The sequence below is a fragment of the Gossypium hirsutum genome, chromosome A07 (genome assembly GCF_007990345.1).
Source record: "Gossypium hirsutum isolate 1008001.06 chromosome A07, Gossypium_hirsutum_v2.1, whole genome shotgun sequence".
Taxonomy (NCBI): Eukaryota; Viridiplantae; Streptophyta; class Magnoliopsida; order Malvales; family Malvaceae; genus Gossypium; species Gossypium hirsutum.
Genome location: NC_053430.1, coordinates 67,670,908 through 67,691,975, shown reverse-complemented (window position 1 = coordinate 67,691,975; position 21,068 = coordinate 67,670,908). Strand labels below are relative to the sequence as shown.

At 32.4% G+C, this 21,068-nt stretch overlaps 1 protein-coding gene and 1 pseudogene across 8 annotated transcripts; both read right to left on the bottom strand.

Annotated features, from left to right (window-relative positions):
• Positions 1-8,777: 8,777 nt before the first annotated feature.
• LOC107955624 (uncharacterized) lies at positions 8,778-14,269 on the bottom strand (annotated as a pseudogene). The gene is made up of 7 exons (XR_005930636.1): positions 13,974-14,269; positions 13,560-13,659; positions 12,594-12,786; positions 12,442-12,518; positions 10,431-12,267; positions 10,179-10,347; positions 8,778-9,688 (listed from the first exon to the last, which is right to left on the bottom strand). The product of XR_005930636.1 is annotated as an uncharacterized protein (transcript).
• Positions 14,270-18,146: 3,877 nt separating this feature from the next.
• Positions 18,147-20,638, bottom strand: LOC107955625 (cancer-related nucleoside-triphosphatase). Of its 7 annotated transcripts, none has more exons than XM_016891423.2 (6): positions 20,348-20,638; positions 19,974-20,237; positions 19,577-19,733; positions 19,261-19,356; positions 18,645-18,731; positions 18,147-18,416 (listed from the first exon to the last, which is right to left on the bottom strand). In XM_016891423.2, the coding sequence occupies exons 1-5, from the start codon at positions 20,438-20,440 to the stop codon at positions 18,676-18,678; spliced, it is 666 nt and encodes a 221-aa protein (XP_016746912.1). In that variant the 5' UTR covers positions 20,441-20,638; the 3' UTR covers positions 18,147-18,416; positions 18,645-18,675. The 7 variants fall into 7 exon arrangements, with proteins under 7 accessions (XP_016746912.1, XP_016746913.1, XP_040973893.1 ...); XM_016891424.2 differs by having other exon boundaries at positions 18,147-18,412; XM_041117959.1 differs by having other exon boundaries at positions 18,147-18,334.
• Positions 20,639-21,068: the final 430 nt, after the last annotated feature.

Genomic DNA, 21,068 nt, shown 5'->3' with positions numbered 1-21,068 from the left:
TTCACCTATCCTTTTACCAACCCATTTTTCCACCTTAAACAATATAAGAACCGGGGTGGCACTCTTTATAGTGTTGAATCGCTCTTGACGTTTAAGTTCACTATCCATTTCCACCGTCTATCTTATCTATTTTTTTTGTTAATTCGAGCTCATCCGATTATCTTTCATCATTTGTTTGTTAGCCTAATCATCCTAACTACCTTCTAGTCTTTTGAACCTATTTCATTATTTTAGCCAAAATACACCATTCTCTCAACACTGAACGAAACTTCTCGTCAACGATCGGGCAACTTACGTAGACTCGACTCATTCAACCGAGCCGAATCTCGTCATAGTCCCGCCACCCAACAACCAAGGAAGAAAAATAAGGCAAAGAGACCAATACATTTTGATCTCTAAGCACAGAATATAACTGTCACTTCACACCTTTTTTTTAATGATTTCATGAATAACATCATTCATTCATAAACACTACACAAATTCTAGGGAACCAGAAGCCAATGAAGGTTTTGCATTATTGGGTAAGTGTATCATATTCGTTTCTTGTTCGACTTTTATTGTAATTATGTGTATATTATATATGAATTTTATGATTTGATTTAATTTCGATCAAAAAATGTTATTTTAAACCCCAAAATCTTAAATACCAATCAATCTTAGCCTTATAACTTAGGTAAAAAGATCAGTTCGGAAAAAAGTTTAAATTAATGATAATAGCTTTTATTATTCATTATATTACTAAATTAATATAATAATAACTTATTAATATATTATTGGAATAATAACGAAGGTAATATTAATTAATTATTAATTCATTTAATATAATTAAATAAATTAAAAATAATAAAATGGTCTTAGATAAAATGATATATATGTATTAAACATACCATTAATTATTACAAGAAATAACAACAATTAATCTGATCGTGTAGGTACCTTTTCACTCTCATGTTTCTTTTAAATAAATATGATAAAAATATTACTATAAAATAAAATAAAATAAAATCATTATTATTTTTAATTTTAATTTTTTATATAAAATATAAATTAAATTTATTAATAACTTTTTATTATTAGTGTTACAATTATTATCACTTAATTAAATTTTGAACCCATATTAGATTATAGATTAAATTTTGATGATAGTTTATGCACTTATCAATTTGTGTGGATTTAATCCCTCTACTTTTATTTGCTCAAAATTAGTCTCTCTACTTTTTGATTTTCTCATTTCCAGTCCCTTCATTAATTTTTTTCATTAACTTTGTTAAAAAATTAGGTACAATCACTAATTTAGCCACTCAACCTTTACAACTTTTGTCAATTTGAACCCTTCTCTTTTTTTCTTATAAAGAAGTATACACTAATTGAAAAAAATTATAAAATTTTATAAACGTGTCAACAATAAAAATGATTGAAACTTAAAATGAATCACCACTAGAGTAGAAATCATTATTTAATTAATTATGAGTTTATTCTTATGTCATGGGCCGCGGATCAAAGCTCGTACGAATGCACATAGAGTTTCTCATGGAGGCCAATTAATTAAATGGAGTTCATTTGACCCATTTGAACTGGCCCGATTCGTGGAACATATAAAAAAGCTCATCTACTTGAAGTCTTGGTGGTCCAGTGAAACACTCTAGTAATATTAGAATTACCAAGGAAATTATTATAAATCCTAAGGGATAAAGATGTATAGAGTTTAAATCCCTTACAACTCTCATCTTGTAGATAGGCACTAATCTCAATCGTTGATGTAATTCAATCTGCACCATTGGATCTGGGGGAGCTCAACTATAAATAGAGGTTTTCCCCCTCATTTGTAATCATCCTATTGTATTCCATTCAAAGTTATTGAATATACTTTGAGAGTATTTACTCAAACACTTGGTTTGCTTAGTTTTCTTATGGCTTTTCTGTTCACTTTTTGCTTCTTCATTTGTGAGTTTGCTTCTGCTTTATTTTAGTGCCTTGTCATTTCTGAATTTCTCATTTTGAGAGTAAGGCTGACTTAGGCAAATTGAAGTAAAGAAATTGCCTAATGTCGCGTGATTTGCCAAACTTAAGTTCTAGCCCTGTGACAATTAGTAACCGAGCCAGTGTTCGAAGCCACCATTTGAGATGATAAAAGAAGTAGACGAACAAAATGTCTCGATAGAGACCCATGGGAAGACCAACAAAATAGCAAATTGAAAGATATGCTGTCGAATTTGGAAGGATGGGTGACCAATCTTGAGAAATCCATGGGTGGTGTGAAGGAAACGCTCGAGGTAATTGAGGGATGCACCGATGAGTTGGACTCGATGAGAGAGCAGCTTAGGGACTATGTGGTGAAGGCTATCAGTTCCAATCAAGATGCAATGAGAGAGACCCTCAATGTTGCCATGGATGATCAGACTGAGAATTTGACTAAGAAGAATGATTCTCTCAAGACCATGGTGTCAGCCTTGAAGGAACAAATTTAGTAGCTCAATAAGTAAACGTACAAAATGTCTCGATAGAGACCCATAAGAAGACCAGGAAAATAGCATATCGAAGGATATGTTGTTGGCTTTGGAAGGCCAAGTGACCAATCTCGAGGAATCCATGGGTGGTGTGAAGGAAACACTCGAGATAATTGAAGGACGCATCGATGAGTTGGACTCAATAAGAGAGTAGCTTAGGGACAATGTTGTGAAGGCTCTTAATTCCAATCAAGGTGCAATAGAGAGACCTTTAATGTCTCTATAGATGATCAAATCAAGAAGTTGACTAAGAAGAATAATTCTCTCGAGACCATGGCGTCAGCGTTGAAGGAACAAATTTAGTAGCTCAATATCTACAAACCTGCTTTGGGTAATAGTGTGTTGGTTGCAGAAACCAAGCCTATGGTAGATGTCTTGAAGCCGAAATAGTTTGATAGGACAAGGATACACATGTGGACAACTTCTTGTGGGGAATGGAGCAATACTTTCATGCCAAATGGATCATGGATGATGCTACTAAGGTAAATATCGTTGTTATGCATTTTACTAATGTTCTTTTCTTATGGTGGCATTGTACGTACATAGATGAGAAACGATTTGGAGATACCATTGGGACTTGGGAGGAGTTCCAAAGTGAATTCAATGGGCAGTTTTACCCAGACTATGTTGAAGATGAGGCTCAGACTAAGTTGCATCAGTTTATGCAACAAGGCACGGTTAGGGAGTATGTACAGGAGTTTAATGAACTCATGCTCTAAATTTCTGATTTGAGTGAAAAAGAAGCATTCTACTGATTTAATGATGGGTTGAAGTCGTGGGCAAAACAAGAGTTACATCGACAGTACATCACTAAACTTACTGTAGCCATGGCCAAGGCAGAGTCCTTTGTCGAACTTGGTTTGAGGAAAGACAAGTTCGAGCTTTCCAATCCTAAACACACCTGAAAATTTGACAGAGCAAAAGAAAATGAAAACCTCGGGTATGAAAACTCTACTGAGAAAAAGAAAAAGAAAGCAGAAAAAGAGTAAAGAAAAAGGGCAAAAAAATGACAGAGAGGAAAAGGAAAGGAATGGAGGGAGAACATGTTTACTTGAAGAACGTTGCGATGAAGAGGAGGAGTGTTATAGTCGGAGTCGAAGGAAGCAAGGGAGTGGTTGTCTGACTGAGTGAGAGCATTTTTTAGGTGAGAAAGGGTAAAATGGAAACAATACAAGCACCGAATCAGTAATCAGTAGGGAGGAGATGGAATAGAAATGACATCATTTCCTTACATAATCCTATAATGGAATAAACCCATAATAGAGCATTCCACTAAACCAAACAGTTGTTTGTGGTGAGCTCACGAATTAGAGTTGTAATAGTTATGCCATTACATTAAACCAAACAGAGTGTAAGTATATAAATCCTAAACTATAATCAATTCTAAATCCTAAATATTAAGCATGATATTAAATCCTAAAATTTAAACCTCAAATACTAAATCTTAAGTTATAAACCTTAAAAAATAAAACCCTAAATGTAACACCCCTAACACGTATCCATCGCCGGAATAGGGTTACGGGATATTACCAATCAAAACATAGATTCGAACAATCACATGCATAAACTTGTACCAACTTATAAACCAATCAATCTTAATATAAAAAGCCAATTTATTAATTAATATTTCTTAACCAAAAGCAATATGGATACAACTTTTTTTTTCAAATTATACAAATTATACAATCATACCTCAAATGAAAAAGTCACAGGTAAATAGAATTCACAAAATCAAGTACATCAATTCATTCCAATATTATCATGTCAAGATCGACTTTTTAATATGATACTTATTATGTCAAATTATACTATAATAAAAAGACATACACGCTAACTACTTATTATTTGTTTACTAATGTACAAGTCATCATTCAATTTGCTATTTTCATTTCATTTAGCCGAATGTATATGCATTATCCATCATGCTTAAAAATCATTCATTTCTAACCTTATTCGCCCGTCTTAAGAATCGATACTTATTTAATATACATATTAAAACATACACCGAATATATTTCTCCTACTCATAACCAGCATTTTAGCTTATTAACGTAAAACTCATTATAACCCAATATATATTCCTATTCATGCATAACCGAACATATCATTAGACATTATCAAGTTTATGTTTATAAGCATGTATACCTTAAGACAAATTATATATCAAGTCAATTCCACATGCATGATTATTTATATATTTAATTGCCAAATCACAAGTTGATCAAAACCATTTCAAATGACTTCATTTATAACAAACAAGTCAAAATGGTCACCATTCGGACATTTTAAGCTATGGTCCGTTTATTGCTAATCATGACTCTATTTAATAGCAAAATCATAGTAACAACTTTAACATGCAATCTTAAATCTCGTGCACCAATAAATCAAACAAACTATCATATACATATATTTATAGGAAATGTAAAATCACAACTCAAATTTAGCAATCATATTCAATTCCATTTTATGATTGAATATATCAAATTCATATAGGTTTCACCTATGCAAAACATTGATCGAACCATTTAATCATGCTTATGGCCGATTCTACCTTGCTCCATACAAGGTCATAACCCACCTTAATATATGATCATATAACGCAATTCACAATTATTCATAGTACACGGCACCTAGATTAAAATAGTATTAAACCATAATTGAACCGAAACCAAAATCAAGTAAAATAATTAAGCCATTTTCGCATGGCTAATACACATTCATTTTCAGAATAACTAACTTCAAAATAGCCTATACATGCCATAATTCAAGTTTAGTTTAAAGGTACCAAAGCTGTAGATAGTGTAATGAACTTGGCTGACGATCCCCGAGCTTGTAGCTTGACTTCAAAATCTATAAAACAAAGTAACATAATACACAAAGTAAGCTACCACAGCTTAGTAAGTTATAAGCAGTACACAACTCAATAACATATTTGATTTTTATTAACTAAACGAAATGCATTAACATTATTCACTACCTAAGCCGAATACATATATAATCACCTAATACACTATAAATCAACTTCCGTTTCCAAGCCTAATAGCCATAACAACCATACGTCCATTTACTTTTTTATGCAATTCAAGAATCATCAAAAGTCATCCCATGTATAATTTATGCCTAAATAGTCGAATACACAAAGTATACATATACACATTTTAAATGACATTTCAATACCACACAAATTATTCATCACAAGCCGAATACACATATCCAAATACACATGGATTCCTCATTTGCATTATATATGATTTATAGCACACAACTACAACACTTTCTTACCTTGTCTTAAGTAAATATCAAATTAACTCATACCTGACCACTTAGCTCGTATTATACAATCCACACGCAGTTTACCTTTGCCCGATGAACCATTCGGAATTGGATAGGACACTCAGATAATCACATAAATCGTACAATGCTAACGTCCTAGACGTGGTCTTACATGTAACCACATATCGATGCCACTGTCCCAGACAGGGTCTTACTCGTAAACACATATTAGAATCACAAATCGATGCCACGAACTTACTCGCACACATATATTGGAATCCTATGTCATGACATATGTATCCTAACTATTCCTAAGGTTCATACGAGGCTTTCGGGCGTCGTATCTTGGTCGAATCGAACTCGAAAATATCATAGCCAAATTTAACATATTCGACCATAGCATAATTTAATTATAAAATTTCATAACATCATGTAATTATAACATTAAACTATCAATAAACAAGTCTATTTGCTTATAAACTTACCTCGGACGTCGTAAAACGGAACAGGGCTGCTAGTCGACAACTTTCATTTTTCCCCGATCCAAATATGATTTCTTTGGTTCTTGATCTAAACATATTCAAATTAAGCTCATTCAAACATATTTTCATTTAATTTATTTCAAAAACACATAAATAGCAAATTACCATTTTACCCCTAACATTTATAATTTTTACAATTTAGTCCTTATTACACAAAACACAAAATACACAAAATTTCATAACACCCATGTTAGGCCGAATGGTACCCATGCCTATATAAGTCCATATATTTTATAAATTTCACATTTTAGTCCATCAAATTATTATTTTTTGCAATTAAGTCCTAATTACTCAAAATCATCAAAAATTTCAATACAAAATATGTTAATCTAAAACATATCTTTCATATTTCACCATCAAACAACAAAAATCACAAGCTATCAACAATGGCTCAACTCAAAGTATTCATCAAAATCAAAAATTAAAGCATGGATTTTGTTGTACTCGAAGCAACGATCTCAAAAACGTAGAAATTATCAAAAACCAACAAGAAAATGAACTTTGATTGAGCTAAATAGGTGGCCGAACCCTAGGTTATTATTCTTCTCTTTAGTTTCGGCAATTAGGAGATGAAAATGATGAATATGATTTTATTATATGTTATAATATGTTATATTATAACATTTTATTTCATTTCCCATTTTACCCTTAATGAAATAATAATGAATTTTATATTCTATGTCTAATGCGGTCCATTACACTTAAATTTGGGCTTATTGCAACTTTAAGGCTTTCATTTAAAAAGCCAAGCACAAGTTAGCCCTTTTTAGAAAAACTACTGAATTTTTATTTTACGCGATTAAGCCCTTTTATTTAATCGGACACTCAAACGATAAAATTAAATCACGAAAATTTCACAGATATAAATTCACACAAATTAAACACAGAAAATAATTTTTAAATATTTTTCTGACTCGGATTCGTGGTCCCGAAACCACCGTTCTAATTAGGGTCTAAATCGAGCTGTTACACTAAACTCTAATCTCAATCTTAAACCATAAATCATAAATTTCTAAAATTTAAATTCCAAAATTCTAAACTCTAAATTTAACCATAATTATAAATTTTATTATTATTGGTTAGTTTTTTTTATTGGTTTTAAGGGTGTAAAAAGCCCTCAAACTTTTTCAAAAAAAGCAATTAAGTCACTGCTTTTTTTCTTCTTCTTTTTTTGCACTCAATTTGGTACTTGAACTTTGAAAATGCATAAAAAGGGCCCTCAAACTTTTTTCAAAAAAGAAATTAAACCCCTGCTTTGTTTTTTTTTTTTTGCACTCAATTGGGTACTTGAACTGCCAAAATGCATCAAAAAGGCCCTTTGATTGTTAGCTTTAATAGTAGACTGTTAGAGTTAACCGCTTCTAATTTTTTTCATTTAAAACCACCATGTGTCACAACCACGGTTTGACATGTGGCAAAAAATGCTAAAAATAAAATTCAATAAAAGTTATAAAAATGATTAAATTTTAATAAAAAATATTAAAATATTATTAAAAATTAAAAAAATTATAAAATTTTATCAAGTTGTAAGAAAATTATAAAAAAATTGTAAAGAAATATAAAATTAGTAAAAAAATATAATAATTATAGTACCAAAAGAAGTATTTTATAATTTTTCTATAATTTTTATTGATTTTTATTTTTATCATTTTTTGTCACTTGTCACGCTATGTTGTGACACGTGATGGCTTTAACTGAAAAAAATTAGGGGTGGTTAACTTTTACGGTCAACAATTAAAATTAATTGTTAAAGGGTATTTTGATGCATTTTATAATTTTTTTATGATTTTTATACAATTTTATAATTTTTTATATTTTTTACGATTTTTATAATTCTTTTCTAATTTTTAATATTTTTATTAAAATTTAATAATTTTTTATAACTTAGATTTATTCTTATTTTAATAATTTTTTGCCACACATCACATGAAAAGAATTGGGGGCAGTTAACTTTAACGGTCAACTGTTAAAGTTACGGTTAAAGGGTATTTTTTATGCATTTGAACATTTCAAATATCCAATTGAGTCCCAAAAAGAAAGGCAAGGCTTTAATGACTTTTTTAAAAAAAATTGAGTGCTTTTTTATGCATTTTGAAAGTTTAAATACACAATTAAGTGTAAAAAAAATACTGAAACTTATTTACTTTTTTTTGAAAAATTTGAAACTTTTTACGGGGATTAAAACATGTTTATTTAATCAATTAAAATTAACGAAAGAAATTAAGACAATTAAGATTAAAATGCCATTAAAGAGAATTGAAATGATGGCAACAAAAGTGACAATAGTCACAAACTCACACATGCACTTACAGAAATTATCACGCAAGTCGATCCAGTGAATATCCTTAATTAATAAATTAAATATAAAAATTCAATTCATAATATACACCAAAATATTGAATGATGAAAATAACTCACTTGCGACCAGAGTTGAGCAAGTATTAGACAACCGGATCAACAGCCGAAAATATGCATTTACTATTGTTGTTATTATTATTTTGCGGTTACAAACATCAGACAATAAGATTAGAGCAAAAAATTCCCAAATAAATAACAAATACATTTTATAAAGAAAATTTTATTATGTATAAACGTCATCAACTTAACCTTCTCTATCTCACAAACTCTGCATATAATATGTACATGGATAAGCAAAATCTCCCATCAATAATTACCTCTCTATATATGTATATGCACACCATCTTTCTGTCTCCCTACTTACATCTAACCTGCTGCCTATAACACTCATTAATGCATGCCTTCACAATTTCCTCAACCAGATCTCCAACAATGTGCCATTCCACCTCTCTTCCCAAAACATTAGTTTCATCGTCCATCAAGCCGGCCCAAGGGGTGGATCCTAGATCTCTGGCCACCATATGATCAACCGAGTAGTTGGATCTATCATTTGGAGGATGTAAATTGATATGGACAATTTCCCACACAGAATTTATTAACTTCCTTCCATGTGGAGGTGTCAATATGGAGGAACCAAGAAGCTTTCTCCTGAACCTAGACATGGTCACTGGTGGCCCAAGTATGGTTGAAAGTGCTTCATTTGACAAATCAAGTAATACTTTGTGATCTACCTTCTTATCATTTTCCTTGATCAATTTGCTATGATATTCTTCTACTTGTTCAAAGATAGAGTTGCCGATAGGCTTTGCTAATGGATCCCACCTAGATAAGGATTTATCATATGATCCATCGTACAAACCAGAAGCAACGAGCAGATCTCTTATGTATCCTCGGGTATGGTCCTCAAAATTCACCATTTCAGATTCAATAGGCTCCTGTTCAACTGTTATGTGGTCTGCTCCATCAGACTCTAGTTCATTCAGTTACCTCCCCTGCTCTGATTGATGATCTATAAATAAAAAGACTGTCATATAAGGATTTGAAAAACTAAGTTGCAATAACATCAAGTGCCAACAAATAGTTGCTCGTTATGCAGACAGTAGCAACATTGTACATGTACATGTATACTATAATATAACAGAGACAAACATGGTATCGCCTTATGCATCAAATATAGTTGTTTCCCCTACAGGTGAAAATGCTTTTACACGGTTATTTACATATTTTAACTGTTAAACTTTCATGTGTAAAACAGATGAGTAGATTAGAAATTTATTAAATGGTTTCTGCCCAAGCCAAGTTACAATTTGGCCAAAAATACTAGTAAATTTTGCCAATAATGGAAATGAGAGCAATGCTGTTGACTCTTGAAACTAAGGATATGATAGTTGACACAAACAAGGAAGATTAATAAAGAAAGCTATGCATACTCCATAGTATATAGCATGTTCACATTACTATGATTACATGCTTTATGTATTAAAGGGAAAGTTGCATACCATTCAAATTAGAACTGGCCTCATTGAAAACCTGCGGTACAACATTATCCTCTCCCAAAGTCACATCTGGTGTTGATATTGGGCTGAGATAATCCACCTCCCTCCAAAATTCTTCATGCGTGCTGCTGCAAAAAGATGCTGGGCTAGGAGGCACCTCCGTAGAATTCTCCTAAGACCACAACATAAATCATCAGAAATGGAAAGTTTATCTAAAGATTCTCTTAATTTATAAACAAGAATAAGTGCTCTTACATGCCTCTCGCCAATGTTCATAATAACTGTTGGTCCACTCAAGACATCTTTTGCAAGATCACTATTGGCATTATATGACTCCACCACCGATTGAATCTTCTTGCCAAATAGCCTCCGTCTAAGCGTTAAACTATATTTAATATTGGAAACTTTTTCTTTCAAGTTGAACTTCTCTTTCTTCCTTCTTCTAATGTCTACTGATGCATTTTCATTGCCTTCATGCTTCCTCCTGATCTGCGCACCTGTTAATATATGGCAATCTTCTAAAGGCAACTTCCCAAATGATGTTCCTGAGACGGGGGCTGACAAGGACCTAATGAGATTTCTTGGGGACAGTTCCCAGTTTAGAAGCCCAACATCATCTCCATGCCTGAAAGAACTGGTTTGCATTTCTTGTCCATGTTTAACAATTTCCTGGTAGCTCTGCTCATTTCCAGACTTTGACATATATTGCATTCTTCCCAGCCTGTCCCTTCCATTATCAAAAGCGGATGTAGTGGAGACGACTATTGGTACATCAATATCATCTCCATGCCTGAAAGAATCGGTTTGCATTTCTTGTCCATGTTTAACACTTTCCCGGTAGCTCTGCTCATTTCCAGACTTTGACATATATTGCATTCTTCCCAGCCTGTCCCTTCCATTATCAAAAGCGGGTGTAGTGGAGATGACTATTGGTGCATCAAACTGAGTTTCTTGCTTATGCACATTCCTTAGTCTCTCTGACAATAATCTTCTTGTATCTTTGCTAATGAACTCAGGAGAACCAGGTCCATTGAACTGAACTTCACTTCTATATGATCTTGTTGATTCTGATCGAAATAAATTCCTTCCAATATCCCTATTGACGTTTTCTCTGACCTGATTTGCTATATGCTTAGCAATCTGTTTTGGATCAGATGATGGCTTTTCACTGAAAGGTGTCTCAGTTCCACTTCCTCTGATCACAGAACTCTTTTTTATATTGAGGCCTTTACCTTGTAGTTCCAATTTAAGTCGTTCCCTAACCTCCTCAAGAAAATCCTCCATACTAGTTCTCTCCTGGAAAGTGCCAGAGGAAGAGATACATGATTCTTCATGGTCACAAATACTATCAGGACCAGGCTTCAAGATCACTATTCTTGTAGGGACAGCATCTAGTTTCCCATTATGATCTATCATGGAAGGTAACCGAAAATCCTTGTTCATGCTTCGTCTTCCTGATTCATTTTTCTCAGCTGTAAAGAGTTCTGATTTATGCCTGCGATGATGCAAACCACTTCCTTTTATTGCAAACCTCTTGGATTCCAAAGGCTTTTCATGCATTGCTTGTACTGAATCATCATAAAGTGTCATCTTTTCCATGTTCAGTTTCTCTTGAGCAAGTTTGTGTAAAAATGCTTCCAACATCAACTATCTTTGAACATTCCCTAAGCCTGGCCACTTGCCATGCCTCAAATTCTTTCTTAAACTTTTGCAATTCTTCCTCCTGAGGATGTTCACGAGGCCTAGGCTTTCCATACCTATGGTCGGTGTTCCATCTCCCAGCATCTCTAACTCTTTTACTGTAAATAGCGTCAACTTCCCTTTGCTTTGAGTAATTCAAGTTAGACCCCTTGACACATTTCTCCCTTCCAGAAAACTTGACTCGCTGGTTATCACTCTTTTTCACAACCGGTTGAACTACAGATTTTGTATCTACTGGCAACGGATCAATCCCCATCAATTTGGCAACAATACTGGGTGCATTCTGTCCGGTGTTAGATTGTTTGGACATCTCCTCACATATCAATTTCTTCATTGAAGCCTCAGTTTGATACAAGTTTCTTGCTGCCCAGTCTTCTTCCACTTGATAAGTCTGAGATTCCATATAAACGTTAAAAAGTGAACTCCTTGACAATCGCTCTTAGGACAACCCAGACCACAGTCATGCAACACAAAGAACATGGTCTCAAATGTAAAAAAGAACCAATAGAAAAGCTATACTCTATAATTCTCAATCTATAGTAAGAAATCAGAAGGAAAAAATTACGGGCAGATCTCCTGCAGAATAGTAGCTTTGAGAAGTGTCTAATTTCAGCTCAACGCTATTTCGCGGAGCTTCCAGACCTGCATAGTAGCAAATCAACCACATTACTGTATTACTTCATAGAAAAAGCAATAAGAAATAAAAATTACACTTACCATCAACATATTTCTTTTTTGCAAGTATTTTTCTGGCCATGCTGCCTTGATGGAAATCAAAAATATGAAATATGCCTCCCATGCAGCCACTGGCTCTACCAAATCATTTTGTTAACAGAGAATCTACTTTTTATCACTCCAAAAATCATTCTTCTCCTTACGCTTAAGAAAACCACACGCTTGCCTTTATCTCCTGTAAAGCCACAAATGAAACAACATATTTGATTATCATATTCTAAGCAACAAAATGCATATCACCAATACGATGAACTGACTTAGGCCTCAGCATGGCCTCTTTTTTTTGCTTTACAATGAGCATTGAAAAGTATTCTGTTTTTCACTGAACTAAATATACTTTGATCAACATAAGACTTCAGTGTCCAGATATCTTCACAGGCACTGACAAACAAATAAAGCTGTACGTTGTAAGATAAGAGACACAATCGGCATTGTTGACATCATACATTGAAATTAGTTATTACAGAGATGAGCTTCTATTGGATTATAAAAGTGAACAAAAACAAGCAATAGAAGGGTTATAAGTGCTTCAAGGTGCAAAACTCTAACTGGGAAAACTTTTGGCTAATCCTGAGCTACATTTTTTAGAATATATTTTGATTCTAATCAAACTTTGCACTTTCAACACCACTATTTACTTCATCAGTAGATCACTGTTGATGTGCACCTTAAAACCTTGTGCAAACGCTTTAGACTTCAGGTAGTGTGAGCTTCATCGATTATGTTTAAAAGCAAGTGAATTTAAACCCTTTTTGAAACTCTTATCCAACATTATTCATTGTAGCAATTTCACAAACATGCAAAATGGGAACTGAGTGAATGAAATGTGCAGGCATCAAATCATTGACAACTCTCAAATCCGTGTGGGAAAGTTGTACAGCAAAAAATCAAAAGCAAAAGGATGAGAAGTAAAGGAACTGAAAGAAAACGGGTAAGAGGAATGAGTACAATTTATCTGAAATTGTGCTGACAGCACCGTATGGAAATTTTCTTCAATTTCAAGTTTTAAAAGAATATCCCGAGTTTTCCAAGCCAAGCAATATCCATCCTGTAATAAAGTCTAGTCTAGCATAAACGATTATGATGATCTAAGCAACAGAAACACCGAAATTCAAAAAAGAAACTTATAGGAAGTTGATAATTTTTAGACTCAATGCTCGGTCAAAAGAATAGTTAACTCAATCAAACAGGGAAAACAAAGGTTGAAAACTTCCAAAATTTTAAGCTTTGCCAATTGTTTAAGACCCCATAAAGCTAAAACTGGAACAGGGTTTTCAATTCATCCCAAGCTTCCAATTTTTATTGACTTTAGAAGCATCTGAAGCAAAACAAACAGAAATAATAACAAAAAGGAAAACATACCCTTTGTTTTAGAGAGAAAAATGAAGAATGAGAGAGCCAACTAATGAAGAAAGGTTGCTGAATGCTAACGAAGAACAGGAGAAATATAAAAGAGACATTATCATGGACATGGTGTCGGTTTAAAGATGCAGATGATAAAGAACAGGAAAGCTAGACAGACATATAGAATTGAATAAAAGTGGGAACTCTAAGCTAAGATCTGTATGATGAAAAAGGCTCATGGCTTAATAATAATTTATTAATTATAAATGATACAGGAAAAAGTTGTGCCTTTTTAGTTACCAATAGGGAGGAAGTCTCTCAAGTGAATGAATGAATAAATAAATATGAACTTTAGGGAAAAGATTCTAAATTTGGGTAAAACTTAAAAGTTATCCAAGAATAACCAGAAGATTAATAGTTGGAAGGGATTTGGTTTAATTTATAAATGGTGAGTTAGGGGACCATTGCCTATCACATCATTCATTTATTTTTCCACAAGTCATAATCACTCCCACAGAACAAAATGATATTAAAAATGGGTAAACTTTATATCCTCTCAACACACAAAAACAAATATGAAGCTTCCTTTTTCCTTTTCCGGCATTAAGAAAACATGGTGTTCCAAAGATGGTCATTTTCAATGAATTAGATGCAAACTCCATCGTCATCTTAAAATTAAATTAAAGAAAGCTTGAATGCACATAATGGTAGCAAAGCAAAGCAAAGCAAAGTACGAATAATATTTACATATATTGATTCATTCAAAATATATTACAGACAAGCAGATAAGTATGAATAAGAATCAGACAAGAAATAGAGTAGACTTCAATCAAATCAGATTTTGCAGTCTCCAACAGTTGTTCATATATGTGATGTTATGTTATTACTCCAATTGGCACCATTTTGTAAGCGACTGAGTAGCTCATTCTCTGGCACTGCAGTGCACATTAAACATATAATATTTTTGTACAGATTTTGTGTGTCTCCTTTTTTTTGATTTTTTGATTCAATAGTTCAAGTCTGTGGGGAAGAGGGAATGTGTCAGTGTTGTTTTATTTTATTGGATAAATTATATTAATAGTGATTCAATTATTAATAAATTTTTTTTAATTATTTAATTATAAAAAATTATAAAATAGTCACTTAATTATTTAATTTTATTATTTTTTCTAATGAGTTTTTAAAATTGACATAATAATAATTTTAATACTCAATATTTATAAATTATGTTAATTTAGTCTTGATTTTAAAAATATTTAATTCACAATATTTACACATTGTGTATTTTGATTTCTTTTTGTTGCTTTTTTTGGTGGCATTGAAGGTTTATTTTAAAAGAATGAGAAAAAATTAAGATTATTATATTAAATTTTTAGGTGTTTCCATATTTTTGTGTATTTTTAATCAAATTTAGCTAATAAATTTGTGTTTTTTTAACTTTTTAGGTGAAAGGGTCACAAAGAAAAACTAAAATTGAAAAAAAAAAGAGACTAAATCACACAAGGTGTAAATGTTGAGGTTAGATTTTTTAGAAGCAAGACTAAATTGACACAATGTATAAATGTTGAGGGTTTAAGTTGCTATTATATCAATTTTAAAAGTTTCCTATCAAAAATGACAAAATTGAATAATTAGGTGCCATTTTGTAAACTTTTATAGTTAAATGGCCATTTTATAACTTTAAATAATTGAATGAAAAAAATAATTATTAATAATTGAGTGACTAACAAAATAATTTCCCCTATTTTATTATACAATAATTATTAATAATAGTCATTCATGGTTGATATGTATTTCTTCTTCTTCATCATGTGCAGATGAGCCCCCCTTTTCTGACTTTGACCATTATTTCTTCTGACCTTGAGAAATCATGGGAGTTTATGGGAATATACTTTAGTAAATAGCAGAGTCGTTGGTAAGGGCATCAGTGCGTGATTTGATTCAACAAGATTGTGCTTATTTGTGAGTAGCTGAATTTTAACCACAACAATACCATCCTTTGATGTATCAAAGCTGGAAGGAAATAAATCTGCCTTTCGGCTACCTAAAATCATACAATCCTTGATTTCCTATAATATATAATTAATTACTCACCTCCTCCTCCATCATCCAAAACTCAAATTCTAAATCAAATCATCTCCTCCAAAATTTATATAAATTTATAAAAATTATAACAAAAATCATTAAAATTTGAAATGGACCAATTAGCCCAAAATTGGAAAGAGTATTGGCATGGAGAAAACCGTTAAACCAATTGACCTGAAAATCAGGTAGTTGAACTGATCTTTTATTTTTTATCTAACTATTAAGATATGTTAGAATGAAATATTCTAACTAATGTTTTCAAAACCGGACAAGTGGTTGAACCAATTAGACAAATGATTTGCCAATTTGATTTATTTGTCCAGTTCAATTGAATAAAATATTAAAAAATAAATAAAATAAAATAAATCGGCTTAACCATTAGGTTTCTAAGTCAACTGGTTTAATGGTTTGTTCGGACCAATACCCTTGCCGATTTTAGTCTAATCAGTCCAACATACTAATTTAGTCTAATTTAAGATTTTATAATTTTTTATAATTTTTATAAATTTATATTAGTTTTAATACTTTAAAATTTAAATACTTTTTATAATCTTTTATGATTTTTAAAGAATTTTAATACGCTTTTATAAAAATTTAAATATATTTTACTAATTTTATAATTTTTTATAATTTATAATTTTTATGTTTTTTATAATTTTTTTTAAGTTTATATCAATTTTCATATTCTTTTATTATTTTTTTATAATTTTTATGGAAAAAATATTATATTAAACCAAAAGCTATCACTTGTCACATATGATTACTCCATTATTTTATTTTAACAAAATTATTAATAGAAAATTTTAATTAATTATTTTAATTAACGAAAAAAATATAATTGGATGGTATTTGATTAATTTTTTGCATTTTCTTGAGATTTTTCCTCACATATTAAGCCTAAATTCAATAAGGATATTGGAAATGGAGAATGAGCTGTGAGTTTGTTTGTGGGAAGTTATACGTGAAAAGCGTCCACAAAAAAGAATAAGAAAAAAGTACATGCATAAAGCTTACAACTCAGTAAGATGATGGAAAGAAAGTTGTGGGGGGCAGTTTTGTAATGAAAAAGCAACTCGGACCCTTATCTGATGATGCACAGAGCGTCTGTCAGCCCTATGCCCTATGCCCTATACCCTATGCCCTATGCCCATCATAATCTAATGAGATGATAAAAATGTGCCTCTATTTCTATTATAGCATTGATGAATGAGCAACATGTGGGTTGGGGGACCAACGGCTTTGGCCAAACATTGCTTATTTAACTCGTGGCGGCGGACTATTGCACTAGGACAAGTGTTTTTGGTTGGAAAATGGTACATTATTATGGTATATGTTGCTGGGATTAGAAGTTTTCTGGATGGGTGATGAGTTGGTTTTTTTTTTTCAACTTGGTGGTCTAGTTTTTTTTCAAGTTCATCTACATATGTTTGATTCAAGATTTTATTTTCTGTTAGTTTCATTCGGAAGAACAAGATTGTCATTGTTAGATTCAACATACCAATTTGTAAAAGATTAATCCAATGATGCACCTTATGCCTGTGATATTTGTATTTAATCCAGTGTTTTTCTCCGGAGATACACTTTCGCTATGACGTTACTTGCAATTTATATGATTAAATTTTGGAGAGCTTAATAAAAATTTTAAAAATGAGAATATCTTTTAAAAAACATTAAGAGGTCTAATTAAAATTTTTGAAAATTTTGTGAAATTAATGAGAATTTCCAAAATTTTCAAAAAAAGAAATATAGGCATCTTCTTGAAAGTTTTTAAAAGCTTCAAGAGAGAAATGAAATTTTCCAAATATTTGAGAGGTCTAATTAAAATTTTGAGGCCACCGCTACAATCAGCCTCTGGTTTCCCGTGATATATGTATTACTTTTGGACCAACGTTCTTATTTGGCCGCTATAACTTTGTTTCTTTGATGGTGAAAGTTTTACGTATTAATCAAGTTTCTATTTCGGAAAAAATATATATATATGCTGTTGGGGTTGGGAAGCTTGTACGTATATATTATGAAATTGTGAACCAACGCCTGTGTGCTTGGACTTGGGCTTGAACGCTAGTTTTCAAGACCCAATACCAGAATCTAGCAGACACACCTAAGTTTGATTGTTTCAATGGCCTAATCCATACTTATATGGGCTAACCATGAATCCTGCATAATCATTCAAATGAACAAAATAAAAGAAAGAGCAGCAAGATGAGAACTCCAGTGCTGTTGATCGAATGAAGTAGAATTACAAATACAGGTTTTCTTCTGCAGGCATCCTGAATGTGTTTGATTTAGTTAGTCTGCCACAATGAGTACGGCCATGACTCAGCTTCATAGGCTTCAACTATTCTTTGAAGTAGTTCATGAATTCGCATTTACTTTCTTCAATAATAGCACCAATGAGTAAAGATCAAAAAAGAAATTTAAAGAAGTTTTAGTCATATGTCATGCCATAGATCTTTGATTATATGATAGATAAACACCACAAAATGTGCTTTTTAGTTCATTTTCCTAGCATCAGGAATAAATTGGTCTGGGAATTTTAGACAGATGACTTGTGATAATATTGTTTTAGAACATACTCTAATTCTTCCTAGACAGAATGCATACCAGTTTAGGCTAAAATGGCAGAAAGCAAGCTTCAAGATTCCTTGAGAAAGTTGCAGGCACCATTTTTGTATGCTTCTCTACTTCTTCCTTGTATTCATGCAAAGATTGTTAGATTGCATGAAAAAAAAATTCCCATAGTTTACAATATAGCATTAAGCCATACCATCAAATAAATTTACCATATAGCATATTCCCCCTTCTTATTGGTGCATTTTATTTGTTTTAATTCATACAAACAATTAAAACTTGCATTAATGTATATCTACTCAGTTTCCTTTCAATTTTCCAAGGTGAACACAGCAACTAAAAATGTGTTGAAATGCATTACAGCCACATTCTCAGACTACAAAATTGTTATCAAATATATTGGCTAACTGGTTGAAAATATATTCTATGATACAGCTAGGAGACCATAGGGAACCGCAAAATATAAAGAAATCAGCAGATAGGAAAAATATACCTTAAGCCACTGCAAGCATATACAAAATGTGAACAAAGATAAACCAGGAGTGCAATACATGACATACCATCCATCACTCGTAGGGTGAACCAGATTCATCATTCAACAAGTTTTAATCTATAGCCTCGTCGAGTATCTAAGGTTTAAGAAGCATACCCGCCAACTGAGGGTAGATTCTATCTTTCATCGCATCCCTGTTGCTTTTATCCAACGTGAAAATGGCTGCACCAGGATGATTCTTCAACCTTACAACTGCACAAATTCACACACAGCCATGCAAATTTAGTTATGAAGGGCAAACGGATTTGCATTTCAGAAGCAAAGTCTAGGAGATACTTTAAAGAATAATAATAGCCCAGGTCTTCCATGGTTTCAAATTAAACCAAGTGGGAACTTGATTAAAACGAAGGATCTGCACGATCACTACATTCACTTAACAAAAGAAAATATGAACCCCTTGAGAAAATTTTACCTGCAGGTATATCTTTGCCAAATTTTGGTATGGGGACAGTGGCGAGAAGAGGAATATTGGATTGAAGAATATTTAGAATGGCTGGAAAGAAGTATGAACTGAACAACTCCATTTTACCAACTTCATCAACAATGAAGAGACCAGTATCTTCTCTGATCTGCTAACAGATAGCCAAATATAGCCTTCAACAATAACCTTTATATACACAAATGAAATGAGCATGCCATGCTCAACTTAAACAGTTAATGCAAGTTCCTAATCCAACTGATTAGACCCTATAACTAATAGTAGCAAATTACAGCTCTAATTTGGTGTTATAAAGATGATAAAATTTCTTGGGTATGGGGCATAAATGATAAAAACTCTCAAAGCATCCAGAAAGAAGAGTTTACGTTACCTTCAATTCAGGCAATACCAATGATTCAAACGATGCAATATCCACTTTGTATTTCCCAACAGCAGGCCATTGTCGAGATTCCGGGCTGGAAATAGTGGAGCTGGCAAGGCGAGCTCTGCGACCATCCAAGGTGACCACTTCAAACCCAACCCTCTCACCGCCCTGTCTAATCTCTTGAGAGTAGAAACCCTGAAGCTTGATGCTGGGGTTGGAGAGCTTCAGATTCTCGCATATTCTCATAATCAGAGTGGTTTTACCCACACCCTGCACATTTAATAATCCCATTTCAAATTTCTCAAGATTGCCACATGGAAACTAATTCTTAATTTTTATTTTTCAGTAATGGTAAAAGCAATAGCAATCGCAATACTTACAGGAGGGCCGGTGACGAGGATGCATTTTCCGACACCTGCCATCGTCCCACTCTCAACGGAACCGTGAGCGGCAGATACAGAACCCAACTCCATTGCTATTGTTATTGGTATATACTAATGGAGTAAAACAGTTTCTGGTTCAAGTCATGGACTAACTCGTAAATTTTTTAATCAATTTGTTGGGCCACGGTCCATCGGCCGAATGCCCAGGCCACGCTCAGCAATTCTAGAGTTTGATCAGTCCCCATCTTTCCGTTCCTTCCGTTTATTTATTTGAATTAAAGTTGTTCATGTCCGGGCACCAAGTACGGCCTTTGGGCAGAAATATAATCCCAATAACTAGGTTAGGCAAAAAGAAAAAAAAGTCGGTTTAGAAATGGGTCCAGCCTCAGGTAAAGTTTTGACCTGAGCTCGACCCTGCCCAATCCTAATTTGTAATGAAAAAATTTATATTGTTTTTTTACTTTTTACCACTGTTTTATTATCATTTCACCATTATATTGTTATTATTTTATTATTAATTTTATTATTATTTTAAAGGTATTTGATTATTAAATTGTACTTATCATAGTATTATTTAATTATAAATAATTTTTTAAATTTATTTTCAATTTATTTATAAATATTTATTTTAATATTTTTAGTATATTTGGTGTATTATATATTTTTAAAATTTTATATAAAAAATAAAAAAATTTAATATGACTGGGCTGGGCCCGAG